This window comes from Dipodomys ordii, unplaced genomic scaffold, assembly GCF_000151885.1.
Source record: "Dipodomys ordii isolate 6190 unplaced genomic scaffold, Dord_2.0 Scaffold143, whole genome shotgun sequence".
Lineage (NCBI taxonomy): Eukaryota > Metazoa > Chordata > Mammalia > Rodentia > Heteromyidae > Dipodomys > Dipodomys ordii.
Window position 1 is genome coordinate 1,962,211 of NW_012267359.1, and position 24,594 is coordinate 1,986,804.

Genomic DNA, 24,594 nt, shown 5'->3' on the forward strand with positions numbered 1-24,594 from the left:
AGGGACAGCACCCAGGCCCAAAGTTCAGGCCCCATGACTGGACCCAAAAACAAAAACAAAAACCAGAGGTAGAGCTGTGGTTCAAGTGGCAGAGTGCCAGCTTTGAGTGAAAAAGTGACCAGGACATGAGTTCAAGCCCCAGTAGACAGAAGAAAAACATAAAAAAATAAAAAAGGTTTGAAGCAGGTGGGGGCGGCTTGGTTCTGTGGGGGCAGGAGAATGGAATCTCTCCATCACCCCAGAAATTCCTCCCTGCTACTCCACAGTCTTGCACAGGCTAGGCAAATACTCTACCACTGAGCTACATCCCCAGCTGGATGTAGCACAGGCTGACCTTGAACTCATGATCCTCCTGCTGCCATCTCCCAAATGCTGGGATTACAGGTGTGCACTACCACACCGATTTTTTGGGGGGGAGGGGGTCGGGCAGTTCTGGGCTTGAACTCAGGCCCTGGGCATTATTGGTCCCTGAGCTTCTTATTATTATTATTTTGTTGGTCGTGGGGCCTGAACTCGGCCTGGTGCTGTGCCTCAGCTCTTCAGCTCAAGACTAGCGCTCTACCACTCGAGCCACAGCGCCACTTCCGGCTTTTTCTGCTTATGTGGTGCTGAGGAATCAAACCCAGGGCCTCATGCATGCAAGGCAAGTGCTCTACCACTGAGCCACCTTCCCAGACTCCCTGAGCTTCTTTTTGCTCAGGGGAAGCACTGCACCACTTGATCCACAGTACCACTTCTGGCTTTTTCTGTGTATATGGTACTGAGGGCTTCACGTATGCCAGGCAAGTATTTTACCACTAAGCTAAGTTCTCAGCCCTACCACTGTGATGTAATTGTTTTTTTACTCTGCAGCTGTGACCTTCCTCGAAGGCCAGAATGGGTCTTCCAGGCAGAGGTTGCAGAGTCTCTGCCTCTGAAGTGCAGCCTCTTTTCCCCTAGAAGAGGAGTTAGTGGTATTCAAGAGCTGTCAGAGGCCAGCTGCCCGATAACGGCCACCACGTGTGGGATGACAGTCACAGCCAGGCCTTAGGCCAGGAGCTTCACAACAATCTCCCTTAATCCTCTGCCCAAAGCTAGGATAACCTCCTCCTTGTAGAGTAAGAACCTTGAGGCTCGGCCAGCTTGGTCATGCCTGGCTTCACACCCGTCTGTGTGTTCCAAAGCTGGTATCCTGACACCTGGCCTTCCAAGCCCTGGGCTCCCTCCTAGGCCGAGGGAAGGGTAAGATGGGGGGCCAGCCCCTGGAAGGGAGGGGCTTCTCCTGAAGCCAGCCCTAATGACCTGGGAGATGGAGGCCACCACCCTGGGGCGTACTACCCCCGAGCCTGAGCTGTGGAGGTCACTTCTAAACTTGTACAATAGAAAAGGAGGCTGCCCAGCACCTGCTACCTCCGCAAATCCTCCCACCTCTCAATCCCCACTCAACTGCAAGGTGGGTTCAGGGAGGGAGTGGCAGACTCAGGTCACACAGCACACAGAATGGGGTAAGGGCTGCTCTGGGGCTTGGATGCTCTTGCATTAGGCCCAGTAAGGGAGGGAGCAACCAAGAAGAGCCACTGGGACAGATAGCCAGGAGGCACAGGGCAGGAGGTGGGGGTCCCTGCGGAGAACACTGGAAGCTCAGAGATGGATGCCGAGCCTGGAGGCTGCAGGGGCCACACCCTCCTGCACCCCCTGCCACCCGCGTGATTGATGGAGGCAGCTGGCATCAGGAAAGGAGCCTCGGGCTGCAGAAGGGAGGGCAGGGTGAGGAGGGGAGAAGCTATGAATATTTCAGAGGCTGAGAACCAGAGGAAAGGAGTGGAAGAGGACAAAATGGGGAGCAAGGGTGAAGTTGGGGGCCCCTAAGGCAGGGGAAAGAGGCTCTTTGAGACAAGGGATTAGCGATGGGAAGGGGGACAGGAAGGGCAGCGGGGCCTAGGGACGCAGGGATCAGAATCGGGGCTCTGGGAGGGCTCAGAAGGGGATGGAGGGCAGGGAGGGGAGTCAGGAGGGGTCCCAAGGGTGAAGGCCAAGATGGCTGTGTGGGTGCTCCTTCCTACCTTTTGCAAAACATCCCCTCCCCCGCAGAAGGTTGGGGGCTGTGTGGGCACCGTCCCGCAGATCCCCACTCCCTCCCGGCCCCCCAGGGCTCCCCCTGCAGGTCTCTGGGTGCAGGGCGGCCCAGGGTGCCGGGTGGTCAGCGTCCCTGTCGCCGGCAGCTTGGCGGAGACCCCGCGGCTGGCCGAGGGCGCCGAGCCCAGCCTGGGGTACGAGGCCTTCGAAGAGGAGGACGAGGGCCCCGAGGACTGCGGCTGCCCGGCCGCTTGCTACCGCGGGCACCGGGGGTACAGGTGAGCGGCTGCCGCGGCCAGGGGTGGGGCGGGCAGAGCGGGCCATGCCCGCTCACCCCAAACCCTTCTCCCCAGGACCAAGCACTGGTCCAGCAGCTCCACCTCGCCCCCACCCAAGAAGAAGAAGAGGAAGAAGGGCGGCCACCGGAGAAGCCGGTGAGACAGGCCAGGACCCTCAGCCCCAGCCCGGCCCCTCTCCACCAAGGTCGACTCCCCCCCCCCCACCGCAAGCCCTCCAGGGACCACCGACAGTGCCCTCTTCCCCACGGGTGGTGTTCTTCACTGGGCCCCATCCGCATCTACCCCATCCCAAATTCCTCCATTCCCAGTCCTAGTGTGCCCTCTAGAACCCCGACTAACCCTGTCCTTCTGTCCTTCCTCCCTGGCATCCATTCTCAGCAAAAAGAGGAGACTAGAGTCGGAGTGCAGGTCAGTGAGGAGAGTGGCAGGGCATGTTGGGGCCCCGGGAGAGGGTGGCAGTGGGTGGCAGGTGCCAGGGCCACCTCCAGGAGCAAGAGACCTGGGCACCCCAGGGCGTCGACTCTACACACAGACAGGGGCCCAGCTTTTGCTTATCAAGACCAGAAATCCCACCACTGGGGGCCTCTAACCTTCAGGTTTGAAACCACCATGGTTCATGATGCCAAGGGGCTCGGGAAAGGTGACAAGGGGCAACATGGGCAGCACCATCAACTACTCCCTGCCAGCCTCACCTATGGGCCTCGGGTCACCCATACAATGGGGGAGGCAGGAGCCCCTCCCAACTTCCATGTCAGGGATTCCTAGCTGCCTGGCTAGCTCACAAGAGCTACCCCTGTGCCCGCAGCTGTGGGAGCACCTCACCCCTGCGCAAGAAGAAGAAGAGCATGAAGAAGCACCGCAGAGACAGGTACTCCCTCCTCCCTCCCCCTCCTGCCCTGCCACCTCCTCTGCACACCCTGGGCCTAGGTCCTGGGCTGTGCCCATCAGCAACCCCCACCCCACCCCGCCAGGCCACCCCAGGCAGGCTCAGGCCTCTTTCTCACCCTCCAGGTCTGATTCTGGGTCTCGGAGGAAAAGACGGCACAGGTAAGTGGAGCTTGCAGAGCAGGGGGAGGCTGATGATGGAGAGGGTGGAGTCTCTGTTCCAGGTGGGGGAAGCAGAGCCTCACACACCATGTTTACAAACCCTGCCTTGCCCCAGGAGTCTTAGGTGGCCCTAAGAACTTCTAGAAACTTCTAGTGCACTGTCTGGGGGTGGCTGTGGGGGTGCTCTTTTCCCAGATAGAAGGGCCTTGAATTATCAGAGAAAGGGACATGCTAGACAGGGCCTCCCAGAGCTGAGTCTCACTGGGTAGGAGACAGGGTCAGCAGACTACAGCTAGTGATGGAGTTCCTGGAGGTAGGTGCCAGACCCCAACATGCATGATGGCCAGGCCTGGAGCTGGCCTTCACCCAAGTGGGGCTAGACCACAAGAGGCCCCAAGCAGACTGTGACTTATTCAGAACTCTTTGGGATCTGGGCCCCAGTGGTTCATGCCTAATTCTAAGCTACTTAGGAGGCTGAGATCTCAGGATCCTGGCTCAAAGCCAGCATGGGGCAGACAAATCTGAGACCCTTATTTCTAATTTAATTTCTCATTTATTTTATTTCTAAGTGGAGGTGTGGATCAAGTGGTAGAGAATCAGCCTTGAACAACAACAAAAAAAAAAAAACTAAGCCAGAGCTCAAGACCCTGAGTTCAAGCCCCATACCAGAGGAAGGAGGACTGGGGTAGAGGCAGAGTGGAGCAGAAGGATGCTTCCAGAGTAGAAAGCCCAGCATGGGAGACAGTCATGGACCAATCACATTCTCAGAAACAGCTTTGGAGCTGGACCCTCTAGTCCACCTCCCATTAGCCCTGAAGAGGGGCAGAGTCCAAAGCCCCTTCCCCGTAATGAAAATTTGTTAGAGGCCACCTGCTAGGTAGAAGCAGAGACTGAACACCTAATCTTGCCTTCCAGTCTCCTCAGTTTAGATCATCCCCTTCTCCCCCCCAATCCAGTGTCTGAGTTAATGTGGGTCTCTACTGCCCCCCAGTGGTAGCCATCTGCTTGCACAGAGCCTCTGCCAGAAAGGGCCGGAGCTCGAACTGCCTTTTGGGGAACCCCAGAAAAAGGCTGCCAGTTTTAGAGCCCACACCCTCAGCCTCTCAGGCCTGCCCCACACATTCTGCTCCAGTAGAAAGAACATGTCAGTGCATCTTTGAATTTCTTATTTTGGCTCAGAAGGAGTAAAGGAATCTGGTGGGACCAGGGCCTAGTGAGAGGGTTGGGGAAGGGGGGGCTCTTGAGGCCCAATCAGAAGCTTCACCATCCTTCTGTCAAAGGCAGAAGGAGTGAGGCTTTGGAATCTGCCCCCAGACAGATGTAAGGGAAGAGGGGCAGCCCCAGACATGTGTACAGAAGAATCACTTAAAAGCAGGGAGATAGGACTGGGTGTGGTGGCACATATCTGTAATCCCAGCTGCTGAGGAAGTAGTAGGTAGGAGGATCTAGGCCTCAAGTCAACCTGAGAAAAAGTATTAGACCCTATCTGAAAAATGACTCAAGAATTGGAGGCATGATTCAAGTGGTAGAGTGCCTTCGAGTGCCTATCTAGGAAGCTGGAAGCCTTGAGTTCAATCTCTATTACCAACAAAATAACAAAAACAAAACCAAGAAAGAACACATTTCTTCCCTAAATCCATGGTGAGCTGGCCCAGGGTTGGTCAGTGTGAGAGAAGGAGGCCCAGGACACACAGGAGATGTCACAATAATGATGTCATAGGTAAGGGCCAGTCATCTTCCTATCTGGCCAGAGCTTAGGACTTAGGCTGCTCAACCTGCAAATCCCTCCCTCTTCAACAGGGAGGGATGGGCAGATGCCTGCCAGTCAGAGGGCTTAGGCCTGAAAGAACAAATCTCAGGTCCATACATGGACACAGCATGGCTCCTGGGTGCCAAGGCCCTATCCACCCAGCCCTAATCAGACTTGATCTCTGCTTCCGTAGATCTCGAAGTCCCAAGAGCAAAAGAAAAGAAAAGAACAAAGAGAGAAAGAGGTGAGCACTCTCCTACCCCATCTCCTCCCTGCAAACCTGGCCTTTTAGCATCCCAGAATGAGGCCTTTAGACACAACTCCCTAGGATGAGCATAGTGGACCACACCTGTAATTTCAGCACTTGAAGAAAGAGGATGGAGAGTTCCAGGCCAGCCTGGGCAACATAGTGAGACCTTATCGTTAAAAAAAGAAAGAAAGAAAGAAAAGAAAAGAAAAAAAAATCCAGGTACAATTGGCTCATACGTGTAATCCTAGCTCCTCTAGAGGCTAAGATCTGAGGATCATGGTTCAAAGCCAGCCAAGACAGGGAAGTCCATGAGACTCTTAACTCCAATTAACCACCAAAAAGCCAGAAGCAGAGCTGTGGCAGAGCTCCAACCTTGAGCGAAAAAGCTAAGTGACAGAGCTTAGGCTCTGAGTTCAAGCCCCAGTACTGGCACACACACAAAAAATATTTGCCCAGAGTAAGCGTTAAGACCTGGATAGGAAGCCAGAAGCTTCTGTGAACCAGTGGCAGAACTAGAATTGGAACTCAGGACCCTTACCTCTCTTTTAGTCTGGGGCTCTTTATAGTTGGGGTCTTTGTGACTCCCAGCCACATCCTCTCCCCCCCCCCCCACTCCCACACCTGTCAGGAGAGCAGCAGGTGAGAGGTGAGCATGTTTTTGGAGGCTGGGATTGTCTGAAGAGAAAGCCCTTTTCCAAACTCTCACCAGGCCTAGGGACCCACGTGCTGCCCTGGCCCTGGCCCTGCTTAGATGATTTTTGTAGGAGACATCAGGCCTGCACTTGGATGCCCGCGGGCAGGTTGGGCAACCCCAGAGCCAGGTGAGCAGAGCTTATGTTCAGGCTGACTCCCCCTGCTCCCGCCAGGCCTCACCCACAGTCCCCGGGCCGGAGGCTCCACCGGCGCAGCAGCGGCAGCTCCCACAGCCCCTCGGGGTCCTCTCCCTGCACTGACTCCGGATCGCCGGGCAGGTAGGATGGGCCCCCGGAGGGCCCGGGGTGCCCCCCGGCTGGGCTTCTGTCGCTGTGCTGTTTTGGAGTGGGGAGCTCGCAGAGGAAGCCCCCGTGGAGGTCTGGGCGGGCCGGCCCGGGGCTGCCGGGCGGTGGGGGACGGGGCGGTCTGCGGAGGGGCGTCCCACGCCGGCGCCCCTCCGCCCCACCCCAGGCTGAGCCCCAAACACCGAGGCTACGCGCGGAGGACGGGCAGCCAGCGGTCTAGCGGGAGCCGGTCGCCTTCCCCGTCGGGCGGCAGCGGATGGGCATCGCCGCAGCAGAACGGCGGCGGCAGGCAGCGAAGCGGAGCGCACGGCGACCGCCCCGACTCGGCGCACAGTCCGCCCGATGTACGTACGCCGCGCTCGGCTTCGCAGAGGGTTCGCGCCGGTGGGCGCCGCGCGTGCGAGCGGGGACGGGGAGGGGCGGGGCCTCGGGCGCGTCACGGGGCGGGGCATAGCGTGTGGGTGTGGTTCTTACATCACTGGGAGGGGCCTTGCGTCGTGGGGGCGGGGCTTCAGTCTCCGCCCACCCGAGGAGGGCGTCGGTGGCTGCAAGTCCCTGGTCGGTCGTGGGGTCCCCTAGTTTTTGCGGCAGGGTGAGGGGTGCTGCAGACTTGACCCACCCTCGCGCTTGGTGAAGAAGTGAAGAGTGGAGGGCGGCCGACGGGGTGGGGGTGGGGCCATAGCTGGGAAGGAACCAAGGCCGCCTGCTTCCCCCAGGGGAACTGGGGGGGACTGGGTGTGGACATCGCTAGGATGGGCAGACAGGAGCTGGAGGCGAGCAGCCACGTAGGCCCTCAGCACCTCACCCCCAACACACACACAGCCCTCGCCCCTCTCGAAGCCTTTCCCCTCCCTGTCTCTCAGCCCTGAGGCACTGCCCACACCTGGACGGTGCCCCCCACCTCGGCCACTTCCCAAAGCCTGCCCCCCTCAACTTGCCTCCCAGCGCCCTCATGCAGGAGCTCCACACCTCCATCGTCTTCAAAACCCCAGGGGGACACATTAGCCTCCAGACCTGCAGGCAGAGGCGGTGGTGGTGATAAAGCAGCCTTTCCCCATGCGGATGGGGGTTCAGACCCTTTTTGTCTGTTGGTCATGACGTATGGGGTCGAGGCCCATCAGAGAGAGAGAGAGCTGCCGTGCACCAGGGCACTGGATGAGCTTGGGAGTGGGATGGGGAGTCCTGCAGACTGTCCCCAGAACCATCAGCCAGGAGCAGGGGAGCTGCCCCTCCTGAGGCCAGGCCTCACCAGCAGACATGTATGTGTTGGTCAGTTTCATTTTTATTTTTGGCTATTTCCTTTATTCCCTTTCTTTTCTGAAATACCCTTACTCCTGGCCTGAGAGAGGAAAGTCCAGGGCAGCTGACAAAAGGCTTCTTGGTCTCGAGTTTTTCATAGGGCATGATCTGTCTCTATATCCTCCCATCTAGAAAGGGTGCCAGGTTACTGGGGTGGCTGCGGGGGTTGTTGTGTGGTTGGCCATTTGGGGAGGATCACACTGATGTCCCTGGGTCTGTCTTGGGAATGGAAGAGAACCCACAGGCCAACCCCAAAGAGTGTGGCCACCCTTGCCTGCCTGAATGCAGAGCCCTAAATTGGATGCTGCAAACATCTTCTCCTGAGTGTCACGCCTTTCTAGGGCCTCCAGAGGGACCCAGAATCACAGGTTCTCTCAAGCCAGGCCTGAAAGTAGGTTCCTTTCTGTCCCCTCAGTGTAGCAAGGATCAGACAAAAACAGCAAAGACATCTAGATAGATTGGTGATGAGAATCAGTTGGGGAAAAGCACCTAGCATCTGGCCTCCTCGGGGTAAGGTACCTCCGTAGCACCTTCATTGTGTCTTCTTCCCCCAAATGGAACCTGCCTACAAATGTAAATCCTATGCCAAACCCTCAGGCCCTGGGATGTCTTTGGGCCTTGAACATGTTGAGTCACTAAAATGCACTTAGATCCTCTTCTTTGCCTGAAAAAGATGTTTGAAGAGGGGCTGGGAATATGGCTCAGTAGTAGAGTGCTTGCCTAGCATGTATGCAACCCTGGGTTTGATTCCTCAGCACCACAGAAACAGAAAAGGCTGGAAGTGGCTCAAGTGGTAGAGTGCTAGCCTTGAGCAAAAAGAAGCTCAGGGACAGTGCTCAGACTGGCAAAAAAAAAGATTTTTGAAGAATTAAATCAGGTTGATTCTCATATCTAGAGAGGTGAGGAGGGGACTGGGGTATCACAGGCTTGGCCATTAACAAAAAAAATGTCTGGGCAAAAGAATTGGGGGTGGATGCTACCTTTAAAAAGAAAAAGAGAGAGAAAGAAACAAATGAAAAAGAAAAGCTCAACATTTTTTAACCCCGTCTATGTTTTTGTTTGTTTTTTAGCCTCCCATTTGAAACGTGGTAATATTGTGATTCCATTTCTTGTTTAGTTGGCAAGGGAAGAGGGTGGGGACATTTATGTCATTTTTCCTATTATTTTGTTTTTGTTGGCATTTTCTTTCCATGATTTTTCCCTTTTTTTTATGTACAGAAATGCAAACTCTCCGAGTTCCCCCCCCCATCTTCTGTGTTGTTCTAGAATTTTGCTTTTGTGTGTGTTACTATGGGAACCTTCCTTCCTGATGCAGAGATGATTTTTTTCCTTCAGTTTCAAGTGACCATTAATCATATACACATCTCTCTATACTTAACTTTCCCTTCTTTGGAATCAGAATTTAAAAGGGAAGATAACTCTGCCCACTAGGAATTCCTCAACCCTGGGGCACCCTGGAACTGTCTCAACTTTTAAATCAACAAAATTCCTTGCTTCTGAGTCTGTGTAGAACCCTGAAAGAAGCCAGGACATGCAGGAGAGGGGAAGAGACTTTTCCTGACTCACGCAGGGAACTTCCCAAAAGCCACTCATTGAGACTGCTCAATTCAGTTCAATAAAATATGGATAAGTATGATGGGGATGGGTGAAGGGGTCAGCTAATCACTCCCTTCAGCATCCTAGTGTTAACACTGGCTCTGTATTGTACTGGCTCCCAGCAAATCCCTCTGGGATTACAGAAGGGTACACTACAGTCCAGAGATACACAGTGACCAGCTCAATCAAGGTTGCACAGCTTTTTAAGAGGAAGATGCAAAGTAGACCCCAGCCCTCAGATGTGAAGACCCTCTCTAAAGAGATAGCAAATGAAGGGAAGACATCCAGGAAGACAAGGACTTGAGAGGAGGAGGAGGAGGAAGATGCCTTCCTTCCCCACAGAGACCCTCCAGATGCCCATGCATGATTCCCTATTCCCTGTGACCAGGGCCTTTCCTTGCTGAAGTCCAAATTACTGGTGGTCCTTATGCTATGGTTATTACTGTGGAGCAGAGAGACCTGTGGGAAAATAGACATGCAGGGAAATCCATCTGGAGAAACGAATAATGACCCTGGGGTTCTGAGCAGTCTCCCCACCCCACCTGTGTGCATCTGCAGATAAAATGGCAAAAGCACTGTGATAGACTGGCACTGAGCAAGCACAGACTCTCAGAGGTCCCTACTAGAAGGAGCCTTACAGCCATGAGCTGCTGACCAGCAGACTTCATGGAACGGTTCTTAAATGCAGTGTTACCTGGAACCTTGGCTGGCCTCCTGGCAAGCCTCCACAAGCACAGGCTGGTGCTAGCTTTGCCCTTTTGAAGCCTAGCACTTGGCCACACCAAAGGGTACACAGTATTCCCACCTGTCCTGGCTCTCGCATCAGCAATGCCAAGGAAGAGCTGTTATGAACTCAGTGGTAAGACACTTGGTAAGAGCAGCAGAGATGGCTTATGAGCAAAGCCCTTCTCTGACCCAAATTTCCTAACATAATGAGCAGCCTAGGATGACCCGAAGGGTCCAGGATCTCCTCCAGGAGGTTGGTGAAGAACCTAGCTTTGGTCCTTAGATTTGTGACTCCCTGTTCAGTGCTCCTCCAGCCTCACTGAGCAGACTCAATGGTAGGCCCTTGAGGCAGGATACCAGGTCTCCTCCCCTTTCGGCTGTCTCCTGCTCACCCAGGAAGCAGCCTCAGAAGTGGGACACTCCTGACCTGTCCCGTCCCAGGCCTCCACACTCCCTTCCCCAGGCAAGAACAGTGACTAAAGTTGTGGCACAAGGGTCACTCAGGAGGATGGCTCCGCCCTTCCTCCTTTCCAAATTGTACATTTGGTTGCCTTCCCTTTTAAATGCGCGCGCGCGCGCACACACACACACACACACACACACACACACACACACACACACACGCTTTCCCCTCTCCCTGACCTCATTTAAACTGCTTTCTTCTTTCTGTCTGGATCCACCTGTCTGTCTTCCTGCCTCTCTATGCCTATTTCCTTCTGTCATGCTTCCTGTCCTTCTGTTTCCTCTTTCTCCCTCTGTGTCTCCATCTCTGTCTGTCTCTCTCTGTGTCTGTCTGTCCTTCTCCCCTTCCATCTCTTTCCCTCCTGCCATGGGCCTCTCTCCCATGCTACCAGTCCCTCTTTAGCCACCCTGTAGTTCTGCCTCTCATCAGCTGCTTCTTGCATGCCCTCTGGAGGGTTTTTTGTTTTGTTTTGTTTTGTTTTTGGTTGTGTAAAGAATTAAGGAAAGCTTTGCTATTGGAGCCTGTTGTTCAAAATTTAAACCAAAAAAAAAGGAAACAAAAGTAAACAGAAATGTCTGGGCAAGAATCCCATCCCACCCCCCCACACCCGCCGTGGGGGGGAGACCAGAAAAATCCCAGCTGCACACTGGCTGCCCAATTGCTGGCTTAGAGGGAAGTCTGGCTTAGAGTCGCTGTCTTTGCCCCCATCCTGCATTCCCAATGCAGAGACCTTCTTTTCTTTTTTATTATTGCATTCCTGTCCCTGACCACTGAGAAGGTAGGTACCCCAAATCCAGTGTTCGCTCGCTCGCTTCCATCTCAGATAAGCCCTGCCACTCTGCTTGGTTTGAATGTGGATCTCTCTCTCTCTCTCCCTCTCTCTCTCTCTCTGGTTTTTCTCTTCCTCCCTTTTATTTCTTTTAATGACTACTCATTTGTAACTTTGCCCTCTCTCCAAATGAGCTACAAAGCTGTGTCTCTTGGTTTGTCCTTTGATTTTTCTTCACTTTTGCCCCCCCGACCTGCAACAACTTTGTTGGTTCATCTTTCCCCCTCCTTCCTCCTCTCCCCTTCCTCTTTCCATCTCCTCTCCCACCCCCACTAGCCTTCTTCCACTCCCTCTTCTTTCTCATTTTGTTGTCCGAATGCATTTCTGTGTGGTTTAGCATTCCAACTTTGTGTCCGTCTTGAACTTGAACTGTATGCTCTGGTTGGGCCAATTTGATTTCTGTTGTCTGGAGTAGCTGCTAAGCCCCTTACCCTTCATTCCTGCCAGTCCCTGGGGCTTTGGTTACCCTGAACCCCTGACCCTCAGGACTTACCTGGGCAATAAATAGGTGGGGGGAGGGGTTTGTGCTGGACCTCTTGGCCTCCATGTACTAGAGGAAGTTCTGGCTGAGGTCAGAACAAAGAGGCCATCAGACTCCTGGAGCCAACTGTGCCTGGCAGCAGGGTGGAGCTTAGGGGCAGAAGGTGCTGGACTCTGGGAGCACTCGCTGGAATAGGACTGAGCCTCACAGTTGCATCTTTGGGGTATGTTGGTGGGTGCTGTAGGAATAGGCACTGGACTTTGGGGGCCTTCTCAGTCAAGATTTGGGGAGTAGGGTGGACTCTTAGCTTGCCTGTCAGGGAACAGGTAAGCTAGGCTACTCCCCAACCTGGCCAGGGCTTCCCCCAAACCTCTAACATCTTTCCATCTCTGAATTGGGGCAGTTTAGTGGTGTCCATCAGTGCAGCCAGTAGGGAAGTTGAGACAAAAACAGGCTCAAGTCCTGAGACTTATGGCTCCCAGCTCAGTTCTCATCTAGTCGCACAGAGGGGCCTGAAGCGGGCCCTGGAGGATGCCATCTTCCCCATCATTTCGGCTGTTTTCTGCCTCACTGGGAAGCAGCTACAGGTCCAGGTGACTCTCCATCTCCAACTTGGAAAGAGATGGTCTAGCTACATCTCCTCACCCCATGTTTATTCCTGGGGTGTTCATGGGCTCAGAATGTTCTGGTAATCCTGGTGATGCTTGCTGGGAAGGAGATGAGGAAGCTGCTCATCAGGGAAAGAGAGAGAGAGCATGAGGGAGAGGAGAGAGAGAGGGTGAGGAAGAGAGAGGGAGAGAGAGAGCGAGAGAGAGAGAGAGTGCTGCTAGTCTAAGAGAGGTATCTCAACTAATGGGGGGTTGGAAGCTCGGTCCTCCTGGACCATCTGAGAAGACCCAGGCAAGGCAGGCAGGTGTCTTGAGCCCCAGGGACAGAGGGGGAGCCAAAGCAAGTATCTTATTCTTTCTTTGTCCTACATCCTTCCATTGTCTTTTCTACAGAACTCTTCAAAAACCTTTTATAAAGCCAAAATAAAACTCAACCAGCAAGCAGTACCAAGCTCAGAGGCAAGTGAGGTCTCTCCTTCATAAACTCACCCATTCACTCATTTCCTCATTCATTCATTCATACTTACACTAAGCCAACTCTGGCCGAGCTCCTCCTCAGTGCCAGGCAGACCTGGGTTCAAAGCCCCGCCCCTCAGGTGAGAACTAAACAAAATGTAGGAAGGACAGGTGGAAAGCAGGCCGTGACACCAGGCCTGGTCTGGCTTACATGACACATGAGTGCAGCGGCATCCTTACAGGAGAGAGCCCAGAGGTAAGAGAAAGGCAAGGAAGGAGGCAGTGAGCAGAGGACAGGCTATGGTGGGGGGGTCTGGAGAGGGAGGAGGAGGAGCAGGGAGAAGGCCTGGGTGAGAGGAAAGACAGCCACAGACAGCAGGCATCACGAGAGAGCTGTCGGAGGCCTCGGGATACCACAGTCCTGCCCAGCTATGAAGTTCTATAATGTCTAGCCTCTGATCTCCCCTCAGTTCCAGGGAAGCATGCAATTCAGCCAAGTTGAGAAGGAGGCTCAACCTCCGGCCAGTTCATGACAACTTTTTTCTTCAGTGGAAAGAATGTGAATGGTCTTAGAAGTCTTCCCCTAGGGAAAGCTTTATTGCCACCTTACCCAGAAGTACCTTCACCAATCCTCTGCCATCCTGGGCCTTAGGACACCTCCTCTATAGAGCCTCAGACCTTCCTGCCCACTCTGACCCTGTTAGTCTATAAGGTAATCATGAGTCTCCATACCCAACCAGCAAGGACTCTGATTATCCCCAGTTGATATGTGGGAAAACAGAGGGCCTCAATAGGGACCTTCCAGAAGGTCTAACAGAAAACTTAACTTTGGGGTAGGCCAGTTGCCTTGAATTTAATGAAAGAGTTTGATAAGAATGGTATACAGTTTAGACTTTAAGACACATTAGCCAGGAAGAAGCTCAGCCCAGGGGATCTGGCCCAGGAACTTAGACTTCAGTGATTAGAGGCACTACCATATAGGGGTGTGCAACTATCCAATTCAAACCTCTTTTTTGGGGGGGCGGGAGGGTCGGTCCTGGGCTTGAACTCAGGGTCTAGGTGCTGTCTTTGAGCTTGTTTTGCTCAAGGCTAGAGCTCTACCACTTTGAGCCACAGCTTTACTTCTGGTTTTCTGGTGGTTCATTGGAGATGTGTCTCATGGATTTTGCTGCCCGGGTTGGCTTTGAACCACAATCCTCAGATCTAACCCTCCTGAACAGCCTAGCCAACCCTGACCTCTTGCTCCAATCCCTCTACTCCACTTTGAGCGCAAGATGATGGAAAAAGGGGACTTGCATATTTGTGTGAAGGGCTTTCATGGCCTTGGTCTTCTTCCCCCAACTGCCCATCCCTTTGTGGCTCCAATCCAGTTTCTGGACAGGAACCACACATCAGAGTCCTGACTCCTAAGCGTAGCACTCTGTCCGCTGGCCTTGTTGCCTCCCTTGACCAGAGAAGCCAGGGATTTCTTTGAGGAGGTAGCTTCTGTTAACGTGGCTCCTGAGGGTCCCCCACCTGGTGTCTGTTTACTTGACACTGACCACCCTGGGCACAGGACAAATTTGACGATCCTACAGGTGTCCCTCTCATTTGCTGAATGAGAGAACCTTGGCTGGGGCTTGGCCACCTATGAGGTGTTGGTCATCTACTGGCAGGAAGTCAAGGATCTCCTGGGGATATTGACCCACCAAGGGACAGCCATCTCAAAGGGGCTATTGCTCAACAACTCAATCTTTTGCTTCTCCTGGCCTAGAGCAAGGGGGTGAACTGGGAATCAAGAAGGTCAGTGATACTTAGAGAGCCATCTGGATACTAGATAATATCTGCTCTGCCGACTGTAACCTGCCCAGGCCCCAAATGGACAGCCAGTTCCCACTGGTTGTCATGGCCCCATAGGCTTTAGGCCATAACACTGCGTCTAGTGTTCTAGTGTTGGCTCCATCAGCTGCCAATCACAAGCCTTGGCCCTGGACCTTGTGAGGCAAATTCTTCTTTCCTCAATAAATGATATCTAGGCCTTACTAGGTGTCAAGTTATATGCTAAAAACAGAGGTTATGGAATTGAATCAGACATCAAATACCCCTGGTGGTGTGCAATGTCAAGTTTCTGGTGGTGACTGGAAGAGGGGGAGGGGACAGAGCTATAAAAAGGCAAGCATTGGGGTGGGGGCATGGGTCAAGTAATAGATCACCTGTTTAAGCACAGGCAAGGTCTTGAGTTCAAGCCCCACTACTACCAAAAAAGATAAAAGTAGTGTCAGCTCTGACAAGATGTCTGTGAATGGGAAGGAGGAGGATCAGTTCTGCGCAAGGAAGGATGTTGGGGGTTGGGGGGCCAGAGTTCAAGCAGACTCTAGAATATTTATGCTGGAGGAGAGACATCAGGAAGCTAAGCCAGACTACTCATTTTGCAGATGGGGAAACTGAGGCCCAGATTGAGGAAAGTGGCTGAACAGGGGTCCCTTGGTGAGGTAGTGGCAGGTTCTCAGGCTCAAGGTTCCCAGCCTATATACCAGGTACCCTTTCTGGTTTTCTGTATCCTAATCTTTGTGTCCTAACTCTACTTTTGGACAAATAAATATTTGGCATCTCTATTTGGCCATCAGCCAAGAGGCACCAGCTCAGGCCCCGGGAGCTGGGTCCTGCTGGTTCTCCCGCCAGAGGCAGAGTGGCCTCCTCAGGCCTAGAGTGGGGTGGTTGCGTTTTTCTCTCTCTCTCTCTATCTCTCTTGCATTTTGTGAATCTAATGATGAACTTATGCTACCACACTTTTCCCTTCTTTTACACAACTTACCTACTAAAGGAGGAAGTACCACTTTATTGGTAAGTGGACGTTAACCAAGAGGGACTTACAAATCAGAACTAAAAAAAAAAAAAGTAAAGAAAAATAAAAGAAAATAAAAAGAAAAGAGAGAAACAGAAAGACAGTCGGGTCAGCTACTGACACTTCCTGAGCTCTCCATAGGGCTGCAAAACAAAGAAAAAAAATATATATATTAACAGAAAAAAAATGTCAGGTTCCCCAGGAGATCATTGTTTTTGATTTTAGTATCTAATGACATTTGGGGGGGTTTTGTTTTTTTTGTTTTCTTTTTATTTCTGTTTTTCCTCCTTTCTTCGGTTGAGTTTTCAGTTCAGTTGTCCCTCCCCGCCCCGCCCCCTCTCTGTGTGCCGTGTGACCCCCCCTCCATCCCCTGTGCCCACCCCCCTTGCGCTGGGGGGGGAGGGGAAGCCTGGCCTGGAGGGCTGGCCCTGGTCTGGCCTTCCTGAGCCGCCCTCTCTCTTCTCTCTGCCGGGAATCGTCCGTCCCATGCGGGAGGGGGCAGTGCCAGCCCCGGTGCCCGTCCTGGAGTCCTCTCCATCCCCTGCAGCCTCCACCCCCACTGCTCCGTCCCTCTTGTGTTTTGCATGCCGAGACCCCTGCATGAGCTGCATTGTCGAGGCCAGAAGGTGGACACTAAGCGAGGCAGAGGCAGGGCAGGCTCGGGGCCCGTGTGTGCGATGCTAGAGGCCTGCACCTGGGCCTGGTGAAAGCCCTCTTCCCTTTTCTCCCCCCACCCCACCCTGCACCTGTCCGTCCTCTGTCTCTGGGTCTGTTTTCTGCCTGGTCCAATCTCCCCTCTGCTGCTCCATCTCTCCTCCATCACCTGCCCTTTCTCCATCTCTCCTCCATCTTCTCTTCGTTCTCCATCTGCTTTCCATCTTCTTCTCCCCGGTGCTTCTCCATTTCTCCTCCATCATCCTCTCCCCTCTGCTTCTCCATCTTCTTCCCCCCTGTGCTTCTCCATCTCTCCTCCATCATCTCCCCCTTCCATCATCTTCTCCCCTCCGCTTCTCCATCATCTTCTCCCCCATTCTTCCTTTCTCCGCCCCCCTCGCTCTCTCCCGGCGCCTCCCTGCCCATCTCCGTCTCCCTCCCGCCCCTCCGTGCCCTCTCTGCCTCTCTCCCCGTTAGAAGCCCAGCTCGCCCTCGCCCAGGGCCCGCGCCGCACCCACGCCGCCCGCGCGGGGCAAGGACAGCCAGACCCCGCGCGCGGCGGGCACGGAGGCCAAGCGGCGGCGGCGGCGGCGGCGGCGGCGGCGCTCCCGGTCCTCGGCGTCCGCGCCCCGTCGCAGGGGCCGCCGGCGGGCCCGGCCCCCGCCGCCCCGGGGCTCGTCGCGCTCGCTCAGCAGGGCCCGCTCCAGCAGCGACTCCGCCAGGGGCGCCCCGGGTCCCGGGCCCGAACCGGGCTCTGAGCGAGGCCACGGTGGACACGGGAAACGGTGAGCCGGTCTCCGCCCCCACCCCACGCGGGGCCCCGTCCATCGATCACCCTCCCACCCCGGGCTCCCGCTTATTGACCACCCTCCCCGACCCCATACATTGATCACCCCCTCATTTATCGATCACCCCCGTCCCCGTTCACTGATCAGCCCCCCACACACACTCTGAGCTCGCGTTGTGCCCGGTTCTTCAGGACGAAGGAGCGGCCCCCGCGCGCTCGGCCCGTGAGCACTTCGCCGTCCCCGGGCCCTCACGGGAGGCGTGGCGGCCCGGAGGGAAAGAGCTCGTCGCGCAGCCCGGGCGCGCACCCGCGTTCCTGGAGCTCTAGCCGGTCGCCCTCCAAATCCCGCTCGCGCTCCGCAGAGAAGCGGGCCCGCAGCCCCAGCCGCTCGCCGTCGCCCAAGAAAGCGCTCGGCCGGTGAGTGCCCGCGACGCGGCGGCCGGCGAGGGGCCGGGACAAGGAGACCTGGATCCGGGGTGCGGGCGATGGGGAGCCCAGCCCGGGGTGCGAGGCCGCGGGGAGGTGGGGATGACGGGGCTCGGGGCGGCGGCCTCACGGCTCACCTCGGGTGGGTCTTTGCAGGGACAAGGACGGCGAAGGCCGCGCTCGACACGCGGACGGGGAGGCCGCCCGCGCCCGGCGCCGGTCCCGCAGCTACTCGCCCATCCGCAAACGGCGCCGAGACTCGCCGAGCTTCATGGAGCCGCGGCGCATCACCAGGTACCCGGGGCTGCGGGGGCTGGGGGGAGGACCACTGTCCGCAGGGGCTTGCTCGGAGGCGTGGCTTCCGTAAGGGGTGGGCGGCCCTCTAGGAAGCGGGGCTTCCGCAAGGGGCGGGGCGTCCTGCTCGGAGGCGGGGCGTCCTGATAGGAGGCGGGGCTTCCTCAAGGGGCGGGGCGTCCTGCTCGGAGGCGGGGCTTCCGTAAGGGGTGGGCGGCCTTCTAGGAGGCGGGGCTTCCGCAAAGGGCGGGGCGTCCTGCTCGGAGGCGGGGCTTCTGCAAAGGGCGGGGAGGGTGGCGGTGGAGTTGCTGAAGAAGGGCAGCGGGGGAGGGAGGTGTCCCGGACTCTGCTGGACCGCGTGGAGCCCGTCATCCCTGGAGCCGGTCAGTCTCTCCACACCCGTCCGTCGACACTGACATTGCCTTCTCTCCTTCGTCTCAAGGTCCAGCCTGCTGAGTGGCCTGGGGCCGGCCCGGGGGCCGGGTGGACCCCTCCCCGCAGGCCGCGGGGGAGACACCCGTGTGAGCTGGTCTGGCTCTGGTCAGCCTTCCATCTATCTGCCTCTGCCTCTCCTTTTCTCACTAACTGCCCAGCCCCCTGGGGACTGGAGGAGGGGGCACGGGCGGCCTAAGGGCGGCTGTGCCCTGGGAGTGGCTGGTTTGGTGGAAATCAGTGATAGGTTCCTTCCACCTTTGTGTAACTCAAGCTGAAACCTTGGATGGATCGAGGGCAGAGTTCAGGACCCAGCTCTGCCCCGCCCTGCCCTGCCCTGCAGCCTCTGAACTACTGCTCTGGGCCTCAGTTACCACACATGTGCAATAGGAATGGGGTTCCCGAGCATGGTTTCAACTCCAACAACATCCAATTCTCAAATTAGCTCCTCATAGCACTTCTTGATCTAGGCCTCTAAGGGAGAGGGCATTGCCCCCCATCCCATCCAGTATTAAAGATAGTACAAGCCAGATGTCCCATCTTCCACCAGGCCCCCTCCCAAGGCTGCCTCCTCCTCCCACTAACGCATACCTGTTTTCTTCTCAGAATTAACACCAGGTGGGGCACTGCTGCCCACTTAACTAATTTCTTTTCTCTGGGTCCTAGCCTCCTGCCTTCACACTAACTCAGGGCCAGCGGGAGGTAGCTGAGTCCCAGTGGGACTGAGACTGGGACTGGGACTGGGACTGGCCTTGGTCATGAGCAGCAGGGGCCAGGGTTCTTCCTGTTCTCTTTGAATGACCTGACAGGCCTAAGCCTTCAATTCCATAGGGGACAGAGAAGCAGGACCAGGCCACAGCTGGGCTGGGTTGGTGTGTGTCTATTTTTAAAAGTTTCAAGCCAGGTGCTGGTAGCTCATGCCTGTAATCCTTAGCTACTCAGGAAGCTGAGATCTGAGGATCCTGGTTCTAAGCCAGCCAGGGTAGGAAAGTCTATGAGACTCTTACCTCCAATTAACCATCAAACAAAAAAATAGACATAGAACTGTGGCTCACATGGAAGAGCACCAGTCTTGAGTGAACAAATTAAGGGACAGTTCTCAGACCCTGAGCTCAGTACTGACACCAATAAAGGTTTTATTCAGGGCTGGGAATATGGCCTAGTGGTAGAGTGCTTGCCTCGCATGCATGAAGCCCTGGTTCCATTCCTTAGAACCACATAAACAGAAAAAGCCAGAAGTGGCATAGTGGCTCAAGTGTTAGAGCGCTTGCCTTGAGCACAGAGAGGCTCAAGGACAGTACCCAGGCCCTGAATTCAAGCTCCAGGACCAGAAAAAAAAAGTTTTATTCATTCTCGTCATCCCAGTTATTCAGGAGGCAGAGATCAAGAGAGCCACAGTTCAAAGGCCTAACTCTGAAATATTCATGCTAAGATTTTAGTCTCAGATCAAGCAGAGACCTGGCCTTCTTCCCTGAAGACTGGCAAGGAAAGAACCAAAATAATCCATGTGCAATTAACAAATGACCCCAGGTAGGTGTGTCCCTACGGCCAGGCCTCCAGGAAGACAGGCAAGGAACCCTGGCCACTGCTGGGATGGGAGAGAGCCATGGACAGGCAGAGGTCAGAGACCTGGGTGGCCTGTAATCAAACTTATTCTCCCCCACAGTGCCCGCAAGCGTCCCATCCCCTACTACCGGCCCAGTCCTTCCTCCTCCTCCAGCTGCCTGAGCAGTGACTACTCCAGCAGGAGCCACAGCCGCAGTCCCAGCCCAGGCCACAGCCATGGAAGCTACAGCAGCCGGAGTCGTGGGACCCGCAGCCGCACGCGCAGCCCCTCCCAGACCCCCAGTCCCAGCTACCACAGCCGGAGCAGCTCAGAGAGCGGAGGGTTCTGAGTCTAGACAGACCCAGCTGGGACCCCCTGGCACAGGGAGAGGTCAATACCCAAGACCTGGGGGAAGGGGCTGCCTCCCCCCATTGTTACCAAGAGGGCCTGGGGCAGGGGGTCCAGGGAGGACCTTGAGGGTGGGGGACCTGAGGGTGCCTGCCCCCAATTCCTGCCTACCCACCCACCAGTGTCCAGGAACAACGAGCCGTTTGGAACACAGGGGTCACCTGCCTCCTGGCCTGCTCCATGCCCAGCGCGCTGCTCTCAGGCCTTCGCTGCTGAATGGCACAGGCTACCATGTGCTGTCACTTCACCGCAGCTCAGCGGGACCCAGGCACTCCCACTTCACAGTGCCCTCACCTCTCTCTCTCTTTCTCTCTCACTGGGTGGACCAGGAGGTGGCGCAGCAAGCCGGATCTAAGCTAGACAGAAGAGGGGCCTTCACCCTTGGTGCGCTGCTCTCCAAGCTGACTGCAGGAGGCCCCTGGCTGAGGGCTGGTGACTGCCCCCCTGGCCTCCCCAAGCCTTTCCCCTGGCCCTTACCCAAGACCTAGGCCCAGGCCTCTGTTGCTGGGTCCCGAGGCAAGGGACACAGACCATGCCTGCATCAGACCCTGAGTCTAAGGGTCAGGAGAAGGGACAGAACAGGGCAGCCATTAGTGAGTATGAAACAGAATCCTCTGTCAGATGACCAAGAAGGCCAGGGCGGGCTCGGCAGCATTGGGGACAGGTCATTAGCACCACCAAGATGCTGTGCGTGCCAGCAGCTGGGACACGAGTGGACAGCAGCAGGCCCAGGATAACACGTAGTGGGCTTTGGGGCCCAGAGGAGGCCTTTTCCTCAGGCTTTTGGGGGAGGGGGACAGGTTCAGCCAAGGCTCCCCAAGAACAAGAGCAGTATTCATGCTCTCCAAAGGGTGGGATGCTCAGGCCAAAGCTGGCCTGGGAATTGGTGGGAAAGCAGTGACCCAGGCCCACAATCCTCTTCTGCTCCCAGCCCCCCCCCTCCTTCTGCGGCCCTCAGGGATCTCACAAAGTCTTCCTTGGCCCAACAGGGCAGATGCCCTGGGCTCTGGTGGGGGGAGGGTGGTCCGGGTTCCCCTCTCTCTATTGCCCCCTTCCTTTCTCCGCAGTGCGGGAAAAAAATTGGACTCTAATAATAAACACTTGGTGCCCGGATGTCAGGTGGTGAGAGCAGGTCTCTTTGGACTTGAGCTGGTGGTGGGGGTTGGGGTGTGAGAGTGGCTCAGGCCACTGTACAGGACCCCAGGGTCCCACTTGTCTCTAAGAAATATTTGTGGGGCCCACAAGAGGCTCAAGTGGAAAGGAAATCCACACCCAAGGAGACCTTCCTCCCAGCTTGGAGGTCCCTGAACTTCAGCCTTCCTTTTCTCTCCCTTAGAGTGATGGGGAAGGGGGTAATTTTTGCTGTTGTTCATGGCTATGCTAGGGTCTCAAACTCATAAGGCAGGTGATCTAACCACTTGAATCACACTCCCACCTCCCCCACCCCCGAACCTTTTTGTGCCAGTTCCAGGGCTTGAACTCTGGCCTTTCTGGCTCAGGGCTGGCATTTTACCATTTGGACCACACCTCCAGTCCAGCCTTTTGCTGGTTAGTTGGAAATGGAGTCTCAGAGATTTTTCTGTCCAGGCTAGCTTTGAACTATGACCCTTCAGATCTCAGTCTCTTGTGTAGCTAGGATTATAGGCATGAACCACCAGCACCTGGCTCCTTTATTTCTTATTTTCAAGGCAGAGTCTTGCTTTATACCTGCCCTGCCTGGTCTGTGATTCTCAGGACCCTCAGGGTCCCTAGGATGGCAGACATGGACCTCCATGACCAGCCATTGTGGTTAAATAGAGCCTGGGCTGGACTTGAACCATAATCTTCACATCTCCCTCCACCTCCCATGTACTACTGGTGGATTTTTTTTTTTTTTTTGCCAGTCCTGGGGCCAGAACTTGGGGCCTAGGTGCTGTCCCTAAGCTTCTTTGTGCTTAAGGCTAGCTCTCTACCACTTAAGCCACAGCACCATTTTTGGCTTTTTCTGAGTAGTTTATTGGAGATAAAAGTCTCCTGGACTTTTCTGCCCAGGCTGGCTTTGAACCATGATCCTTAGATCTTAGCATCCTGAGTAGCTAGGATTACAGGCTTGAACCACCAGTGTCCAGCTTCAGTGGTGGATTTTAACCTGATTTTGAACTCACCATGGTCCAGGAACCCAAGAGATGCTGAAAGCCCATCCCCAGAGAGGCAGGGCAAGGCTACACTTGGCACTTGATGTGGGATCTCACAGACATTGTAAAGCCCTTGGGGGCCCAGGGCCCAGAACCCTGGCCGTCTGGTGAGCACAGCTGATGTGTGCAGGCTCCTATCTCTGCATGAGCAGAGACAAGGATGCAGAAGATGTCCTTTAGCTGGTCCCCAGGACCTGGGGCCTGCCAGCACAGGACAGTCTTTCCAGCCACTTCTTGCCCAAACTGGAAAAGAGTACCTGACATGGACAGTGGCCCAAGGCAGTTTCTGACTTGAGGAAACTGTTCAGGGAAGTCCAGATGATTCTCTCTCTTGTTCTCTCTCCCTCTCAACCCATCACTGAGCCTTAGGTGCTGGATTATAGGTGTACACTGCCCCCTCCTAATCTCTGTAACCCTCTTTACAAGTTCCACTTGGAGGCTCGTTTCATTGGTAGACCATCTGTTCAGCGAGCACAAGGCCCTGAGTTCAAACCCCAGTGCTGTCAGAAACAAAATCATTATGCAAGTTCCACACAACTAGGCTCTGACAAGGGGTCAGAGATGTAAGAATAAAAAGCCTGCCCTGATGACCCCACCTCCTGCAGTAAAGGCAGGAAGTGCACTTGAAGGCTGGCATCAAGTATGCTTCACACGTAGGACCTGGCACAGGGGCCTGCTGCCTGCTTCTCCCCCGTCAAGCTCCCCCCCACTTTCTCTCTCTGTGCTCCAACTGCCTGCCTCCTAGATAGCCCACAGTCAAAGGGCTCCAGACAGAATAACCTCTTCTTCTTTTTACACCTGCTTCCCTAGCCAGATGACCTTAGCTGTCCTTCTCATCCCTTCCACTATCGCTAAAATGACCTTTTGCCATTCATTTGAATATTCACTGATGTGTCACTACTTGAGATCCTCCTGCCTCTGCCTCCTGAGAGCTGGGATTACGGGCATGCACCTCCATACCAGCCACAAGCATTTGGTATGTGCTGAGCACAGTTTCTGCCTCTGAGGACATCAGATTGGATAAATGACACAGGACACACACACACACACACACACACACACATCTGTGAACTTTGTGGCCAAACATGTCCCACTAGCAAACATGTCCCACTAGCTCAAAAACCTCCCAAATGACCTCATCCAGAATTTCTCATTCTCCACCTTCCCCACCCCATAACAGAGTTCTATACCAAAAGCCTGATTTTCTGGGGGTTACAAGTGTCAGAGCTAGCCATTGGCCTCAATATGCCAAATAAAGAGACAAGCAGTGGTGAAGGGCAGAGAAAGGAGAAAAAAAAAAGAGAAAAAACCCTGAGCACTAGTGGCTTACATTTGTAATCCCAGCTACTCAGGAGGCTGAGATCTGAGGAGTACCTTTCAAAGCCAGCTGAGGTAGGAAAGTCCCTGTGAGACATAACTGGAGACTTAATCAGCAAAAAGCCAGAAGTAGAAGTGTGGCTCAAGTGGTAGAGTACCAGTCTTGAGCAAAAGAGTCAAGCAATAATTTGAAGCCCTGAGTTTGAAGCCCTGAGGTTGAGCCCTAGTACTTGCAGAAGGAGGAACAGAGGAAGAAGAAAAGAGGTGGAGGAGGAAGAGGAGGAGGAGGAGGAGGAAGAAGAGATGTATAGCAATCAGCAGTACAGACATGAACTTTAAGTTTAAACAGAGGAAGATTCAGAGCAGAGGGGGAGGAGTTTCAAAGTTCTCAAAACAGTCCAGGCATGGTATGACCTAGCTGATCTACATGTCAGTTCTGGGGCTCTGGATTCCAGAGACATCACTTTTGGTTGTCACTGGAGCAATTCAGTTCCTGGGAGGTGAGTGCTCATTCCAGGGTCCAGCGGATGCATTTCTGGTGGTCAGTGCCCTCATTGAGGTGGCCTATGCTTTAATCCTTTTCCTTGGGAGTCGTTTCAACCTTTGTCCTTCAGCTGTCCCCCCAGTCCTATCCTTCCTACATCCCCAGGTGGCTACAAGGGGACAACACTGGGCAGAGAGCAATACAAAATGGAGGCGGGGAGGCCAAGCTCTCCTCCTGCTTTCAGTTACTTTGGGGCATTTGTGGTCCCAAGCAAGGGCTCTGTGCATACCTGCTGCATCCCCCAGTTCTGCGTGCCCCACTGTGTTCCTCGTGTTCCCCTTTCCAGGCCACAGGGCCTGTGGGATCCCCAGCTACAATGGGGCTACCCCCT

At 54.9% G+C, this 24,594-nt stretch overlaps 1 protein-coding gene across 1 annotated transcript in view; it reads left to right on the top strand.

The window, feature by feature from the left end:
• Positions 1 to 20,169, top strand: part of Srrm3 (serine/arginine repetitive matrix 3) — a 24,909-nt gene extending 4,740 nt beyond the window's left edge. Inside the window, exons 3-14 of the mRNA XM_013031770.1 lie at positions 2,202 to 2,333; positions 2,409 to 2,489; positions 2,733 to 2,762; positions 3,160 to 3,222; positions 3,366 to 3,401; positions 5,345 to 5,395; positions 6,268 to 6,372; positions 6,566 to 6,743; positions 16,813 to 17,120; positions 17,315 to 17,539; positions 17,705 to 17,842; positions 19,941 to 20,169. Of these exons, the coding sequence (XP_012887224.1) occupies positions 2,202 to 2,333; positions 2,409 to 2,489; positions 2,733 to 2,762; positions 3,160 to 3,222; positions 3,366 to 3,401; positions 5,345 to 5,395; positions 6,268 to 6,372; positions 6,566 to 6,743; positions 16,813 to 17,120; positions 17,315 to 17,539; positions 17,705 to 17,842; positions 19,941 to 20,169 (1,576 nt within the window). The remainder of the gene's footprint in view (positions 1 to 2,201; positions 2,334 to 2,408; positions 2,490 to 2,732; positions 2,763 to 3,159; positions 3,223 to 3,365; positions 3,402 to 5,344; positions 5,396 to 6,267; positions 6,373 to 6,565; positions 6,744 to 16,812; positions 17,121 to 17,314; positions 17,540 to 17,704; positions 17,843 to 19,940) is intronic.
• Positions 20,170 to 24,594: the final 4,425 nt, after the last annotated feature.